General features: G+C 37.9%; 3 protein-coding genes across 4 annotated transcripts in view; 2 read left to right on the top strand and 1 right to left on the bottom strand.

The window, feature by feature from the left end:
• Window positions 1-129: 129 nt before the first annotated feature.
• tap2t (transporter associated with antigen processing, subunit type t, teleost specific) lies at window positions 130-7,960 on the top strand. The gene is given in 14 exon segments (XM_048169739.1): window positions 130-1,336; window positions 1,463-2,140; window positions 2,323-2,437; window positions 2,546-2,676; window positions 4,259-4,464; window positions 4,629-4,826; window positions 4,933-4,951; window positions 4,954-5,060; window positions 5,146-5,334; window positions 5,407-5,482; window positions 5,485-5,579; window positions 5,714-5,873; window positions 6,973-7,108; window positions 7,254-7,960. Coding segments are annotated over 13 exon segments (1,989 nt in total). The 5' UTR covers window positions 130-1,336; window positions 1,463-1,608; the 3' UTR covers window positions 7,279-7,960.
• faap100 (FA core complex associated protein 100) lies at window positions 7,122-13,004 on the bottom strand. 2 transcript variants are annotated; one of them, XM_048169737.1, is made up of 9 exons: window positions 12,614-13,001; window positions 12,418-12,533; window positions 11,181-11,836; window positions 10,371-10,589; window positions 10,111-10,267; window positions 8,654-9,521; window positions 8,455-8,571; window positions 8,285-8,371; window positions 7,122-7,896 (listed from the first exon to the last, which is right to left on the bottom strand). In XM_048169737.1, the coding sequence occupies exons 1-9, from the start codon at window positions 12,758-12,760 to the stop codon at window positions 7,765-7,767; spliced, it is 2,499 nt and encodes an 832-aa protein (XP_048025694.1). In that variant the 5' UTR covers window positions 12,761-13,001; the 3' UTR covers window positions 7,122-7,764. The 2 variants fall into 2 exon arrangements, with proteins under 2 accessions (XP_048025694.1, XP_048025695.1); XM_048169738.1 differs by lacking the exon at window positions 8,285-8,371 and having other exon boundaries at window positions 12,614-13,004.
• Window positions 12,925-14,381, top strand: part of acsf2 (acyl-CoA synthetase family member 2) — a 37,418-nt gene continuing 35,961 nt past the window's right edge. The window contains exon 1 of the mRNA XM_048169743.1: window positions 12,925-13,040. The gene's annotated coding sequence lies outside the window, so the exon portion shown is untranslated. The remainder of the gene's footprint in view (window positions 13,041-14,381) is intronic.

The raw sequence follows: 14,381 nt of genomic DNA, 5'->3' as shown, positions 1-14,381 counted from the left end.
GAAACACGTATTATTATTTAATACTATCTTATTCTTAACATTTTTGTGGAAACTGTGATACATTTTTTTTCTGAGTTCTTTGATGAATAGAGTTCAAAAGAATAGCATTTATTTGAAAGACATTTTCAATCTTTTGTAACATTATAAATGTCTTCAGGATCACTTTTAATTGAATGCATCCTTGCTGAATAAATAAAATAAAAAAATTGATTTCTTAAAAAAAAAAAAAAAAATCTTACCAACCCCAAACTTCTATATCACACTGTGTTGTTTTATACACCATTTGTGTCATAAAACCCATGCACTGAAAAACCTTATTGGAAGATCGTTGATCTAATATCTCTACACATTCATCACTGTATAACAAATCAGGAGAAAATTGTTTTGCTGTTTTTGCACGTGGGCTCTTAAGGTTTTCTCAGTACAAGTACAGACCCCCATTTAACCGAGACACATTAAAACAAAGACTTCTGGTTCTCAGTGAGAGCTTGAGTACAAGAATACTTAAACATGTTCCCTTGGGTTGTGAAGTTCATGGATTAGTACTGAATGAGATTGTGTTTGAACTGAGTGTACAAAGGGCCCATTTTTATTGAGTGTCATGAATGTCGCATTTCACTTCATGCTGATTTATATGTGAACTCCTCATGTAAACTGTTGTTGGTCTTGTCTTAGTTGCTCTGTTGTTTTGTTACTTTACCAAAGCCCCCTGTGAGAGTATAATTTACATCACAATGTATAATATAAAGTATTTACTACAATAAAAGAGTTTATTTCTGTACTCAGTTTAAATTTAATACTATAATGTAAGCAGATAAATGCTCTGCTTTTTCTTTTGCTATCAATAAACAAGCAGAATTATTGTTTGGACTTTTTATATTTTATTTATTTTTTGCTAGGTAAACCCACCCCCCAGTTACTGGTTAAAGTTTTGAGAACAGTCCAACATTTTTTTGGTCATGTTTATATGCTCCAGAGCTGCACTTTCGTGAAAGGACCATAGAAAGGACACGAGTCATGGGATATTTGCTTAACAGCGCTCTCTGTTGGCCACTTGAAGAACAATCGCCACAGGATTCGACAAACGGCGTAGCGTACTGCGTCATACGCACTGCATACAGTAGCCCTAGCAATTTGAGGTAAAAACATGTTTTGTGCACACTGACACTTCCTCGTTTTAAGCAAACTATGAGTTTTTTTTTTTTTTAATGCATTATCTAAGTCGAGTCTTACTATTCTTATTCGCACTGAACGGAAATCCAGTTTTGACACCGCCCACGTGTGAAAGTGAAACCAAAACTGATCCTGTGACAAAATGCAACGAGAACTACTAATGGTAAGAAAGCTAATGCTGTACGACTGTTTATATTGTTTACTGCTTAGGTCCTGTATTTAAATGCACTTGAGAATATTCATGCTTCTAAAAACATCCTAAACCAGCATAAGATGGTTTGTTATTCAGGTTTCAAGGGGTTTGGAGGATTCTTCAGTTGGTCAGGCGAAGAGGCCATCTTGCCCATTAGCACCGACCAAAAGACTAGTGTGACCAGGCTATGAAACCATTCTAATCTGGTTTATCTGATTCTTCTTTGACTTTTCAGTTTTAAGATGATCTTAAAGTCGTACCCCATACCCAGAGCTGCAGCAGAACATTTCTGTGTGTTGTGCTGTGATCTTGTCATCTGGGCTTGTGTGTGGATAGCACTGCTGTGGCTGGATGGAGAGGGCAGTCTGGATCTATGGTGCCTGTGGGCTCTCAGGATCATCAGCTGCGTTGTGCTTTATTCAGTAATCACACTTGTCTCTGACAGCAGCATTCAACCTCTCCTGAAGCGATGGGTAGTCCTACTGAGCTTCCTACCTCCAGTGTTTGACAGCATTCAGACATTGCTGCCAGGGACCATGAGAGGCTTTAGTCCTGTTCCTGATCCTGGCATGGTGATCCTGAGCACTGCTACATCTACTCTCATGTATATGGTGTGGGAGTTTGCCTTCCCACACGGTGGATCATCTAAGGGTTCCAGAAACCAGAAAAAAGATGAAGAGGCTAAAGCACTCCTAATGAGGGTCATCCGCTACTCCAGTCCAGACTATCTTCATCTAGGGGCTGCCTTCCTCTTCCTCAGCTTGGCTGCGCTTTGTGAGTGTATTTCCTGGTTGAGGAAACTAAAATATTATATTTTTATAATTAGTCTGTGATTTTAAATCTAAATCCTGATTTCAGGGCATCCTTTATCTACATAGACAAAACAATTATGAACTAGATCCAGAGTAATAGAAAATACAGTTGGCCTGATGCAGTGTGAACCTGTTATTTTGTAGTTGAGACATTCATCCCATACTGTATTGGGAAAGTTATTGACATACTGAGTGGAAAGTACCAGCACAACACTTTCTTATGGGCTATTGGACTCATGGCACTGTGTTCACTTGGAAGGTCAGTGTAACATCAATCCTATGCAAATATCTTACTAAAAACAAATGTTTTTGTGTACAAATTGGTTTTGTTTCTTGGAATAAAATGTTAATTTGTTGTGTCTTTAAGTTCGATGTTCTCTGGTCTGCGCGGTGGGATGTTCATGTGTAGCCTCAGCAGACTCAACAAGAGAATACGACACATGTTGTTCCAGAACCTCATGAAGCAGGAGATAAGCTTCTTTGAAGAAAATAAACCAGGTATGGGACCTGTTCCTTCACTTAAAAACACAGTGTCAGGTAAAGCCCAAAGTCACAGAACTGCTTTTTGTAGATGAAAAATCCTTGAGTTTTTACCCACGTCAAACTAAATAGGCTCTTCTTGACTCTTGATTCCCAATGAGATAACTCAGGCACTAAAATCCATAAAACATTACTTTAACACAAAACAAAGGACAAATCAGTACTGAAAGCTTAAATACATAAAAGATGATAATCAATGGAACAGGGAACAGGAGAGGACTAATCTAAAACCATGACAAGTAATGAGTAACTCAAACTAGGGCAAAACAGAGACAGTGAAAACTATGACTAAGGGTACGTTTACATGTCAGCAATGTACTGAAAACGGTAAAGTTTTTCAAGACGATAAAGTTGTCAAAACTATCCCCATTCACATGTATCTGCAAAAATGTAATAGAGTACCTCAGAGATGACTTGTTTTTGTATGCAAATCCCGGAAGCGAGTTAGCATTTTAGGACTTCCGGTTCCATCGCCCTAAAGTCTATGGGATTTTTGAATGGGTTTTTGCTAAATTGCCTGAAATAAGGTCTAAAAAATTTGGTTAACAAAGCCTCTAAATATTTTCACGTTTTGATCTATGACATAAAACACACCAGTTATAACCCGCTTGTGATTTTTTAAACCTTTATTTTGTCTTAATAACGGCGGTTGCTAACAAGTTGCTAAAAGGGACTACTTCCTTTGGCGGGGACTTCAGACGTCATCATGACAAACAGGACATTTGGACAGCATTTCTCATGAAAAAGTGGATAAGTATTCAGACACAGCGCAGATCATTATCAGCAAGCATGTTTTTAAATAAAATTGTTTTTTAAATAAAGTTTGAGGAAGCTTGGTGGTGGTGACATTGATCAGCGACCATGGTGTGCTGTAGTCCGTTTATAGCCTACTGTTAGCTTTTTATATCTGACGATTTTATTTAGGCTTCAAAATGTATAAATGTTGTGTTAACTTGTAAAGATTATCTTGATAGACAAAACGTCTAAGTGTCATAACCCTTTGTTAAACACAGAACTTATTTTTTGCGATTTTCCAAAAGTCTATGGGAAAAATGCATAGGCTTTCGATTGGGTTGGCCTACAAAAACACGTCATCTCTGAGGTACTCTATACACATGACGTCACCGTTTTCACAAATTCACGTTTTTGTAGTTTTGATGGAAACGATAAATGTATAGTTTTCAAAAACGCGCACTTTAAATCCCGTTTTCAAAAGTTAGAGTTTTCACACCCCCAAAACGGGATTTTTTGAAGACTATTTTGCCCTTTCCAATCATATCCAGTGTTTTTTGTGTTCACAGTGCCACAAATGTTTCACCAAGTTTTGTACAAAGTAAAAAATGGGTGGTCTAAACGTATATTTTTTTCCTAAAGTGATCGAAGACTATCAGAGGGTAAAAAATGTGTTTTGAGACACTGCATTCTGCTGTGTATTTGGCTATTATTTTAAGAGTAGAAAAAGTTACAAAATTGTGCATATGTGATAATATAGCCATTATTTTAATATCATGACTCAGAAACAAATTTTTCTCTTTTACAGGTAGTCTAACATCACGTTTGATCTCTGACACGGATAAAATGGGACGTTCTGTGGCCATGAATGTGAATGTGTTACTGCGAAGTCTGGTGAAGACATGTGGCATGCTGTTCTTCATGCTGCGCCTGTCCTGGCAGCTAACCCTCCTCACCTGCATTGAAATGCCACTTCTTGCTTTCATTCAGAATTCATACAACAACATCTCTCAGGTAAGTAACCCTCCTAAATTTGGTTTTCTTATTACTTTTACAAAGCTTAGACCTGTAATAACGCTGTGCCTTGTCCTCTCCTGGAAACATTTTTCAACAAACCAAAAACAGTTAGGCGTAGACCATAATGAATTCATATCATAATGCCTCACCTTCCTGATCAGAAAACATCAAAAGAGCTTCAGGACTGTAATGCAGAGACTACAGAGTTGGCGTCTTCAGTCATTGGGTCGATGAAGACTGTGCGCAGTTTTAGGACAGAGCGACAGGAACAGCAGCGATATGAACAGACTCTCAACAGGAAGCTTCAGGTTTTGAGGCGTAAAGGCATCTACAGTGCAGTTCATCTCCTAATACGCAGGGTAAATCATGTACAGTCCTAAGTTGCATTCATTGTTCTCCAAATTAGAAATTGTTCCATTTCATTGGTTCATATAAATGATTTTATCTTCTTGCATTGCATTTTAGTTCATTACAGTGGGCTTGAAGTAGCAATGCTGTTCCAAGGCCGAAATCTCATCTCGTCTGGCCAGCTTAGCAGTGGCAGCCTTCTTGCGTTTGTGTTTTACCAGAAGGACATGGTGACCAACATGAGGGTAAGATTGCTAGGTAAATTTTACAGTAATTTTATAGACCCTTCATTCAGATGAGACTGAATTCTGGCCATAATTATGTTCTCAGCATCTTCTATATATCTATGGAGACATGCTGAATACTGTGGGATCAGCAGTGAAGGTGTTCCAGCTGCTCGATAGGAAGCCACTGTTGAGAGAGGCAGGCGATCTGGCTCCAGAGAAGATTAAGGGAAGACTAACCTTTAAAAAGGTCACCTTTTCCTACCACGCCCGTCCTGATCAAAAAGCACTTAAGGTAAGTGTTTGTTTATATTGCAAAAGCTAATCATAGCTTGATTTGCATGTATTCATTGTTGAATTGTTGCAGTCTGTTACACTGGAATTAAGTCCAGGAAAGCTGACGGCACTGGTAGGGCCCTCTGGTGGTGGGAAGACCTCTTGCGTTGCTTGCTGCAGAGGTTCTATGAGCCACAGGAGGGTGAGATTTTCCTGGATGGAGAACCTCTGTACCGTTACCAACACCAGCATTTGCATAAAAAGGCAAGAACTGATACACCAGCATTTACAGCCATATAACTTGAAGAGAGATGTGAAAATGTGGATGGTTTGGTGAGACTGTAGTTTGTGACCAGTAGTTTATAAAACTATGCATTATTTTCTTTTATTTGGCTCAGGTGGCGATGGTATCCCAGGATCCTGTGCTTTTCTCTGGCTCTGTGAGATATAATATTGAATACGGTTTGCAGGACTGCACACTTGAAAAAGTAGAAGCAGCTGCTCGTAAAGCCAACGCACACAACTTCATATGCCAATTGGAACAGGGATACAACACAGGTAGATATAACTAGAGACATCGATGCTAAAATTCTGTCTGATACCTAATAAGCTGTTAACTATTTTCATGTTATGGCCAATATCACATTTATATATTTTGTTTTTTTGTCTAAATAAATAAATAAAACAGTAATCCCAAAATAAGTCATTTTAAATGGATTTTCATTGAGATTTGCTGAAGAATACACTTAAAAATGTTATTAGTGTTTTTGAAGATTGACTGTAAAGGGTTAGTTCTCCCAAAAATGAAATTCAGTCATTAATTTACTCAACCTCATGCCATTCCAAACCCGCAAGACTTTAGTTCATCTTCCGAACGCAAATAAAGATGAAATTTGAGAGCTTTCTGTTTCTCCATAGACAGCTACGCAACTGAAAATTTGACTCTTCAAAACGTAGAGATTGCAAAACTAATCCATATGAATTGAGCGATTTAGTCCAAATTTTCTGAAGAGACTCGATCACTTTATATAATGAACAGATTTGATTTAGCCTTTTATTCACTTATAAACATTGATCAGCGAACATAAACAGAAGTTCAACCGAAGCTGATTGACGTGTGAGAACAAAACATGCGTAACACACGAGAAGGAACCTTATTGGTTGTCGCATGTCAAGCAAACGTTTAAGCTCCCGTTTACCACAACTAATGTGCGAGTTGATGAATGCGTATGTGTGAATAAAAGCCTAAATTTAAATTGTTCATCATATAAAGCAGAAAATTTGGACTAAACTGCTCATTATGAATTAGTTTTACAATCGCTTTATGAACTACTTGAAGCGTCAAAGTGTAAATTGCGTAGACTGTCTATGGAGAAAGAAAAAGCTCTCAGATGATCAAAAAAGATCTTTATTTGTGTTCTGAAGATGAACGTCTTACAGTTTGGAAGAACATGAGGGTGAGTAATTAATGATGGAATTTTCATTTTTGGGTGAACTAACCCTTTAAGTTGAAAGTTAGATAATGCCATCTAGGTAATCAAAATTAATTAAATTAACACAAACAATTAAATATCTAATATCAACTGATACTTATAATCATTAACATGGTACTGATATATTAAAACGCGTTGGTTAAATCTGAATGCTTTGTCTGTAGATGTTGGTGAGTGCGGTGACCAGCTGTCCGCAGGGCAGAAGCAGTGCATTGCTATAGCCAGAGCTTTGATAAGGAACCCACAGGTTCTTATCTTGGATGAAGCCACCAGCCACATGGACTGTAGCACACAAAAGCAGTATGAACTCCTCTGGAATTAATACTTAAATCTTTTAATTTAATTAATACTTAATCGACACAGTAATTATTTTTAAGCTGCAGCAACCTGCTAAATTTTGAGCTTTTTCCTATTTATAGTGTCTATTCATGATCTCATTTCCCAGGTTCAAGATGTGCTCAATACCATAACGGATCAGACAGTGCTGGTAATAGCTCATCGTTTGGAGACTGTAGAGAAAGCAGACCACATTATCTTCATGGAGGGAGGTGAAGTCGTGGAGCAGGGAACACACCAGCAGCTCATGGCCAAAGAAGGAAGATACTATCGACTCAAAGAAAAGCTTTTCAACCTGGAGACACAACCAACTGACTAAAGAATCAGATTTGTGGATAGATTTTACATTTTACAGTCTTTAGTACACACTCACAGACTGCCTTTCGTGTAGATTTAACAACTAATTCTAGCGTAGACCTGTGTGGAGATTTTTTTTGTACATTTCCCATACTTCTGTTTACATAGACAGTGTTTAGTCAATTACAGGATAAGTGACGTTGTATGGGACACAAGAAGGAAAGCATGGGCTTTGTATCCTAAAAGTATAACAGTATGAAATAACAAAACACTGTATTACAAAATATAGGTAATACAGAATTTTGTGCATGTGTCTATTTAAATCAGAGAATGACCAGTGGGTTTGCCCTCAGCTGCAGAAAAATGTGAAACAAGATCTCAGAGCTCTTATCCGTCTTCATTGTGCCACCAAGAGCTGCTTGATTTTGAACGTCCTGGAGATCTTTATAAAGAGACTGACAAAAGAAAAGAAAAAAAAGTTGAATTAACAATTAAAAACTGTTGTTGAATTAAGCAAAACTGCCTGATACATGTGAATTAATACTAATCACAGAGTAAAGGTGCAGCCACAAATGTTGCGAGCAAAAAAGCAGTCAATAGTATAGCGATGTATGAAGCACAGCTCATACAGAAGTCACTTTCAAACCAAGCATCTTTCTGTTGGTCAGTCACATTTTGAATATGGGAATGCATTAGAAACTTTCGCCCTCACGCAAAACTCCAGATTGAAATAACTGGATTTCGCTAAGTAACAGTAAATGGTGATGCCACCTTAAGACTTGGCAAGTGGTGTAATCTAAGCATGCAAGAATAAACAAATAAAATGAAGGTAATCAGATCTACCTCAACACGGCGTACAGCTTCACACAAGCTCAGTGCTTTTAACTGCTTTGTATGGCAACATTTTACAGTCGAGTCTCTCAGCAAGACCTGTTGAAAATGTCATGATCCCTAAATCAGATTCAATTGTAAATCAATGTTAGAAAAACAGAAATACATTATTATAAAAGTACCTGTAGGCGCCTCAGAATGGCATGATGCAGTCCACACACCGCTGCCACAGATGTACTCTCCACCCGAATCTCCAGGACTTCAAGAGGTCCTTCAGAACATAAATCTCCCAGTGTCACCTTGAGGAAAGACATGAGTGACTCATTCTAAATTAAAGAATTTATGATTATAAATGAGTAATCAGTAGGATATAGTCAGCACCTCTTTCGCCATAATCTTGACAGAGGATCCATCTGGGCTGTAGGCACAAACAACCGGAATCTGTACAGACTTTCTTTGTCCTGTCGCCTCAGGTGATACCAACCAGTTTAGCACGGACACGCATGTTTCTGCACTGCTGGTTACTGAGAGGTGCAGTTTGGCCTTTAGAAGCTCCGATGATACTCTGATCACCACTGCAACAGGTCCTGACTTGGAAGTAGTATCAGAATCTTTGGCTGACGTTCCTCTGGAACGCAGGAAGGCTTGAATGCCATCCATGACACTGTTGTGTCTGATGTTACCATGAGAAAACGATCCCTCTAACCTTAAAGCATCAAGCCAGTCCACTGTTAACGAATTCAAAGGTGCACTGATGGATCCCGTCTCTGTTAGGAGCTGGGAAACACCAGGAGAAGATGCTTCAGGGCTAAACAGATTGGAGAGGGAGAAAGTGAGAGAACAGTAGACCTTCACTGGCAGAGACAACCCATCAACGCTTTCAAGAGGAATAGTCACATCCATTTTCTGACCAGAATCCAGTTTCCTCAATGGGAATGAGTATGTACTAGATGAGCTCTCCATATTTGAATATTGGGATAATGGGTGGACCTGAATGCACAAAGTCCAGCCGTGTTCCAATGTACATTCACTTGAATTTTCAAGCACACATGTAAGAGTCAAAGAGTCTCTTTGGAGCAATGAGCTCCATCTAGCCACACCATGACAGCTGATTGGATGTTTGGTGACCACATTGAACTTTTTTTCATTCCCATGGGTGTCCAACAGTAGGCTGCAAACATTTATGACTTGATTAAGACATTTGAGAGACTCGTTTTTCTCCTGAAGCTTGTGTTTCAAGGATTCCGCCCTGCAGAAGACAGTAAAAAAGGGTCAATGACGTGACACTAATTTTGGCCACTCAATTAATTTATTTAAAAAAATATATATATCCCAGGTGAAAAACATGTACACTTCTATAATGTACTTAAAGTGCTCTATTTTTGTGCACTAATTTTGTTCTTTAGTACTTCTTAAGATAATCTTAAGAACATCTAAGTGTACTCAACTATACCATTTTGAGACAGCATGAAATATGAACTAAAATGTGCTTTTAATATACTATCTCTGTATTTAAAAAATGTATTTAGTTACCACTTGTAGTACACTATGGGTTCAAATGTACTATAAGTGGTAGCACAGTTGAGTACACTTAGATGTTCTTAAGATGATCTTAAGAAGCACTAAAGAAGAATTTTTAGTATATTAAGTACAAAATTAGTGCACGAAAATAGAGCACTTTAAGTACATTATAGAAATGTATTTTTTTTCCACCTGGGTATACAAACAGTGACTTGTATATTAAAAAAAAGAAAGAAACCAACAAATATATAAAGAGTACATTTTAAGAAAATCGTTGGAAAATCATACGTTTTTTAATGAAAAGGCATGAAACAGACCTCTCCCATATGTTTCCGATGGAAGCCAGGAGGTCCTTCACTCTCTGGCCTGCTAGAAATGAAGGTAACCTGGACACATTTCCTTTTTCAGATGCTTGAGGAAGGTTTACTCGAAGGAGTCTTCCTTTCAAAGATACACCCAAAAGCTGCACAGATCCTTAAAATTCAAATACAAACACTTTGTGTTAGTGACTTCAGAATTAAAACACTTAAAAGCCTGGTAAACCGCATAGAGATTGATCAGAATGTATGTACTGTACCTGTGGTGTTAGTATATGGCCGAGCAAGTGCTATAACCCTGCAAACGCCAAGACTGTCTGAGGTCAGAGCTTGCAGCTGGGACTCACTTCCTGTGGCTTCTGATGAAGATGTTGTGGTGAGCTGAAGAGCGTGTAGGTCATTGAGAGAGCTGTAGTACAGCCGTTTATCATCAACACAAACACAAAGCACTGGTCCTCGTACACTATGCTCATTGAAGCCTGTAAAATGTGAATGTAACTCAGATTAACAAAACTGATCTATAATTTATTCAAAAACATTGAGTATAGCATTGCTACAACTGTCCTGATATCAAAATGAAGAAGAAAAAAAAGCTTCATTAAAAATTAAATTCTTGAAAAAAAAAACCTTAAATAGTTTGCCATTATGTATTATTTTTCTTAGAAAAAATATTTTAACAAAACTGCTTCAATGTTTGCTGATTTTTATCTGGTTGTAAACTGTCATGTGGTACAACAACTAAAATCGCTTTGAAAAATATATTTTAAACTTATTTGAAAATAATAATATGTGTAAACTCTATTCGAGATGTAAGGAAATATTTTATTTGATGGTTACACCACATGACATTTTTTTTTAGATGTTAAACTAAAACCTCTCTTAAAATGGTATAAAAGGTTTTTCAAAACTATATGAAACCAGTACAAAAATACTTTTTTTTTTTTTTAAAGATATTTCCTTTTCTTAATTGTCGACACTCTTTTATCTTATTGACTATCAAATCAAACAAATAAACAGACATTTGCAAAGGACAAAATATGTGTAATAAAGCACTTTCATTTCATTCTTACTATAATCTGCCTCTTTTCCTTCGGAGCTTGCTTGTTTGCTTCTGACCATTAGAAGTTTGCCTCTTTGACCAACTGCAACGAGACACTGAGGTCCGTGTTCTCCAGAGACGCAGGTTCCAATAAATACGACTGGCTGCTCTAAGCTCTGGAGGACTCTGATTGGAGATCTCTGCTCTCCTCTTGGACCAGCCAGGGTGGGGATGCGCAAAGGAAAGCAGCAAATACGTCCATCAGGTAAACCACATAGAATGACTGGAGAATTGACTAAAGAGGCGTCCACTCCAAATAAGAGCCTGAAAAGACGGGGCTCAAGATAAGGATGGAGGTCAGACTGTTGAGAGCTGACTGACGTGGAGCCCTTAGGGTAGATGCAAGTCAGTACTGGAGGACAGTTCACACATTTTTCTTTGTCTGTTATGTTTAAGCAGCATGTGTTTACAGTTGCAACCTGGAAACTTGCAAGTTTACGAAGGGGTCCGGATCCTGGCTCTTCATAGAGATCAAAACTCCAGATGGACTTGTGAAGACTGAGAGTCACAAGGATCTTCTCGACTATGGTGAATGCTTGCAGACTGACATTTTTCAGGACAATGGAATCATCAGATACAATATTCAGCACACGGTCAGGAGTTTTGTTCACCAGGACAGAAGAAGAACTAGGAGGGAAGAAGCATGGAAAACAAATTATAAAACCGAAAATTCCACAATATTAGTGACTTTAGATTTTGACATATCTATGTCATCAGAAAAAAAAATCTAAAGATCAATCTAATGGAATTGCTAGACGAATGCAGTTTTCCCTCCTGTAATGATGTATTTATGGACAATTTTCCTAGAAAAATTTTCTCAAGAAAGAAATGTCCTTATATCAACTCTGCTAGGAAACTTCATATTAAATGACTCTATGACTGCATTTAATTTATGTTAAGAAAAAAAACTTAAATTCAAAACGTGAATCGATCCATTTGCTAAGCCCCGCCCCACTTGATTACAGATGCTGACCAGTTCTGATTGGACAAAAAAATTTGTTAGCGCAATATAAATGTTACGTATTTGCTATAGGTGAATTATAGCATTACACACACACACACACACATATATATATATATATATATATATATATATATATATATATATATATATATATATATATTAAGTGATGGATGGCAGATATTATTACCTGAGCTCTGGTAAATATTAAATATATATGCTATTAGGTGTGATGGCAGATAATTACCTGAGCTGTGGTAGAGGGGTGCAGTAAAGCCCACCGTTCGCGCAAAGTGCATAAAGCCGACATTTATCGTCACTTAAAGCCAAATTTGTCACTGAAGCTTCAAACTGCATGACGGTCTGAAAAACAACATGTCCTGAGTGAGCTTGCAGTAGTCTGGTATAGTATAACACAAAAGTGACAACAGACATGCACTTGCCGTGACTCTCTTCTCTTCGACATTGAATACGAGCACATCTCTGTGTCCGCTGGCCAAGAAAAGATTCGTGGCGTCCTGCAAGATGTGCGCTGAGTGTGACTGACAGTCACTGAACTCAGACAAATACTCCACACTGCACCGCTCCATTATACGATGCTACTCAGGTCTGTTGTACATTCTCCTCACAGTTTAATCCAAATTAAAAGACGTTTTCGATTAGGATAATCATAGCTCTCGGATTCAACCACATAACAGAAACGCTCGCGACTGACATATTTCATGTACGCGCCGAAGATACGTGAGTGACCAATGAGGGTCGATTTTCTTCCTCTTCTGTTTATTAACGAGTCAGATTTAGTACACTGCCATCTATCGGAGAAGCATTTTTAACCTCATTCAAACACTTCCAAAGTAACGTTAGAGGGAGGTAAGCTGAAACTTTTTGAGATCTAAATATATCAGCATAGATCCAGAGTAAAATTGTGGACTGTTTAGATATATAAATAATAGAAATGTTATGGGTAACGTAGTAGCGTATCTAATAGGAAGGTTGTGTCGCCTTTTTTCAAATCATCGGCTGTATGGAATCAAAACTAGCGATTCAATCACTTTACTGAGTCAGTTCTTTTCGATGAATCTGTGTCTGTATGGCAAGCCGTTTAGCTTAAATTGTTCCCAGCGCGAGAGCTCAATATTTCAATTCTTACTAGTAACAGTTATGATTAGAGAGCTCTATAGTTGAATTAGAGCTCTGTAATTGAAACATTGAAATCTTACTAGTGAAAATTGAATTAGAGAGCTCTCTAATCATAATTGTTACTAGTAAGAATTGAATAATCCCTTTCACATGTAACGTTAAGTGTAAAATATAGAGGGTATGCATCGACGTCAGTTTCCCGCCGGAACGCGCTCCCTCAGCTGGACTGAGTGGCAAAAGCTGCGTGACTGGATTTAATAGGAGAAACTGAGAAAACGCGACTAAAACTAACGAATTACACTAAAGGTTGGACTCGAAAGTGTATCTTACAACTTGTCAAATAAACCTAATCCATGGATATTGACATGCAGCCAGGAGTTGTGTTTCCTGACACTTATATGTGCCTGATTTCGACGGCGGGTAAATACATAAAGCAAATCTGCCTGTGAATATTTTATATAACGTTAACTACAATATAGGTCGGTTTAAATCGCGTAATCACTTATATCAATGTTATATATATATTGTCATATAGTCAGCCCTAAAACATAGTGGATGAATTCACATGTTGTAAATCCAACAGATCCAACTCTCTGTGTGGCGCAAACTAACATGGCGGCGCCCATCGCGAGTATAGCTCAACTAACGCGATTGTTATAAAAAGGTGTTTAAACAGAAAAACACATGCACATATTTGACAATCGGAATATCAGATATTTCATGCTCTATCCCAGGTGAAAAAATACTATAGTAATTTATAGTAAATACTATAGTGTTTTTAAAGGTGATAGAGAGGATTTTTTCGTCGACTGAGAATCCAAAGACTGTTACTGAGTTTTTGAAATGAGAGCATGCGTAAGAACAACCCCCCTCCTTCACAGCTCAAAGGAACGCCTCCCAAAACTCGTGCACGAGTATTGGAACACGAGTGTTTACCACCGGCATTCGCTGTGTCGTGTTAGGGGATTCATTATGTCGGACTCACCGCAGGTAACTCATAATCTGCAGTTGTTACTCCTGTCTCCTGACAAAAACATTGCATGCATCGCCTGTGGAGTGTGGAAAGTTACG

The sequence above is a fragment of the Megalobrama amblycephala genome, linkage group LG20 (assembly GCF_018812025.1).
Source record: "Megalobrama amblycephala isolate DHTTF-2021 linkage group LG20, ASM1881202v1, whole genome shotgun sequence".
Lineage (NCBI taxonomy): Eukaryota > Metazoa > Chordata > Actinopteri > Cypriniformes > Xenocyprididae > Megalobrama > Megalobrama amblycephala.
This window is presented reverse-complemented; position numbering and strand designations above follow the sequence as displayed.

Excerpts from the sequence above, each read along its gene's own strand:
- faap100 (XM_048169737.1), bottom strand. The coding sequence starts at position 12,760 with ATGGAGCGGTGCAGTGTGGAGTATTTGTCTGAGTTCAGTGACTGTCAG. Across the intron at positions 12,534-12,613 it reads TCGAAGAGAAGAGAGTCACG|ACCGTCATGCAGTTTGAAGC; the intron begins GCAAGTGCATGT and ends GTTGTTTTTCAG. Across the intron at positions 9,522-10,110 it reads ATCGGAAACATATGGGAGAG|GGCGGAATCCTTGAAACACA; the intron begins GTCTGTTTCATG and ends TGTCTTCTGCAG.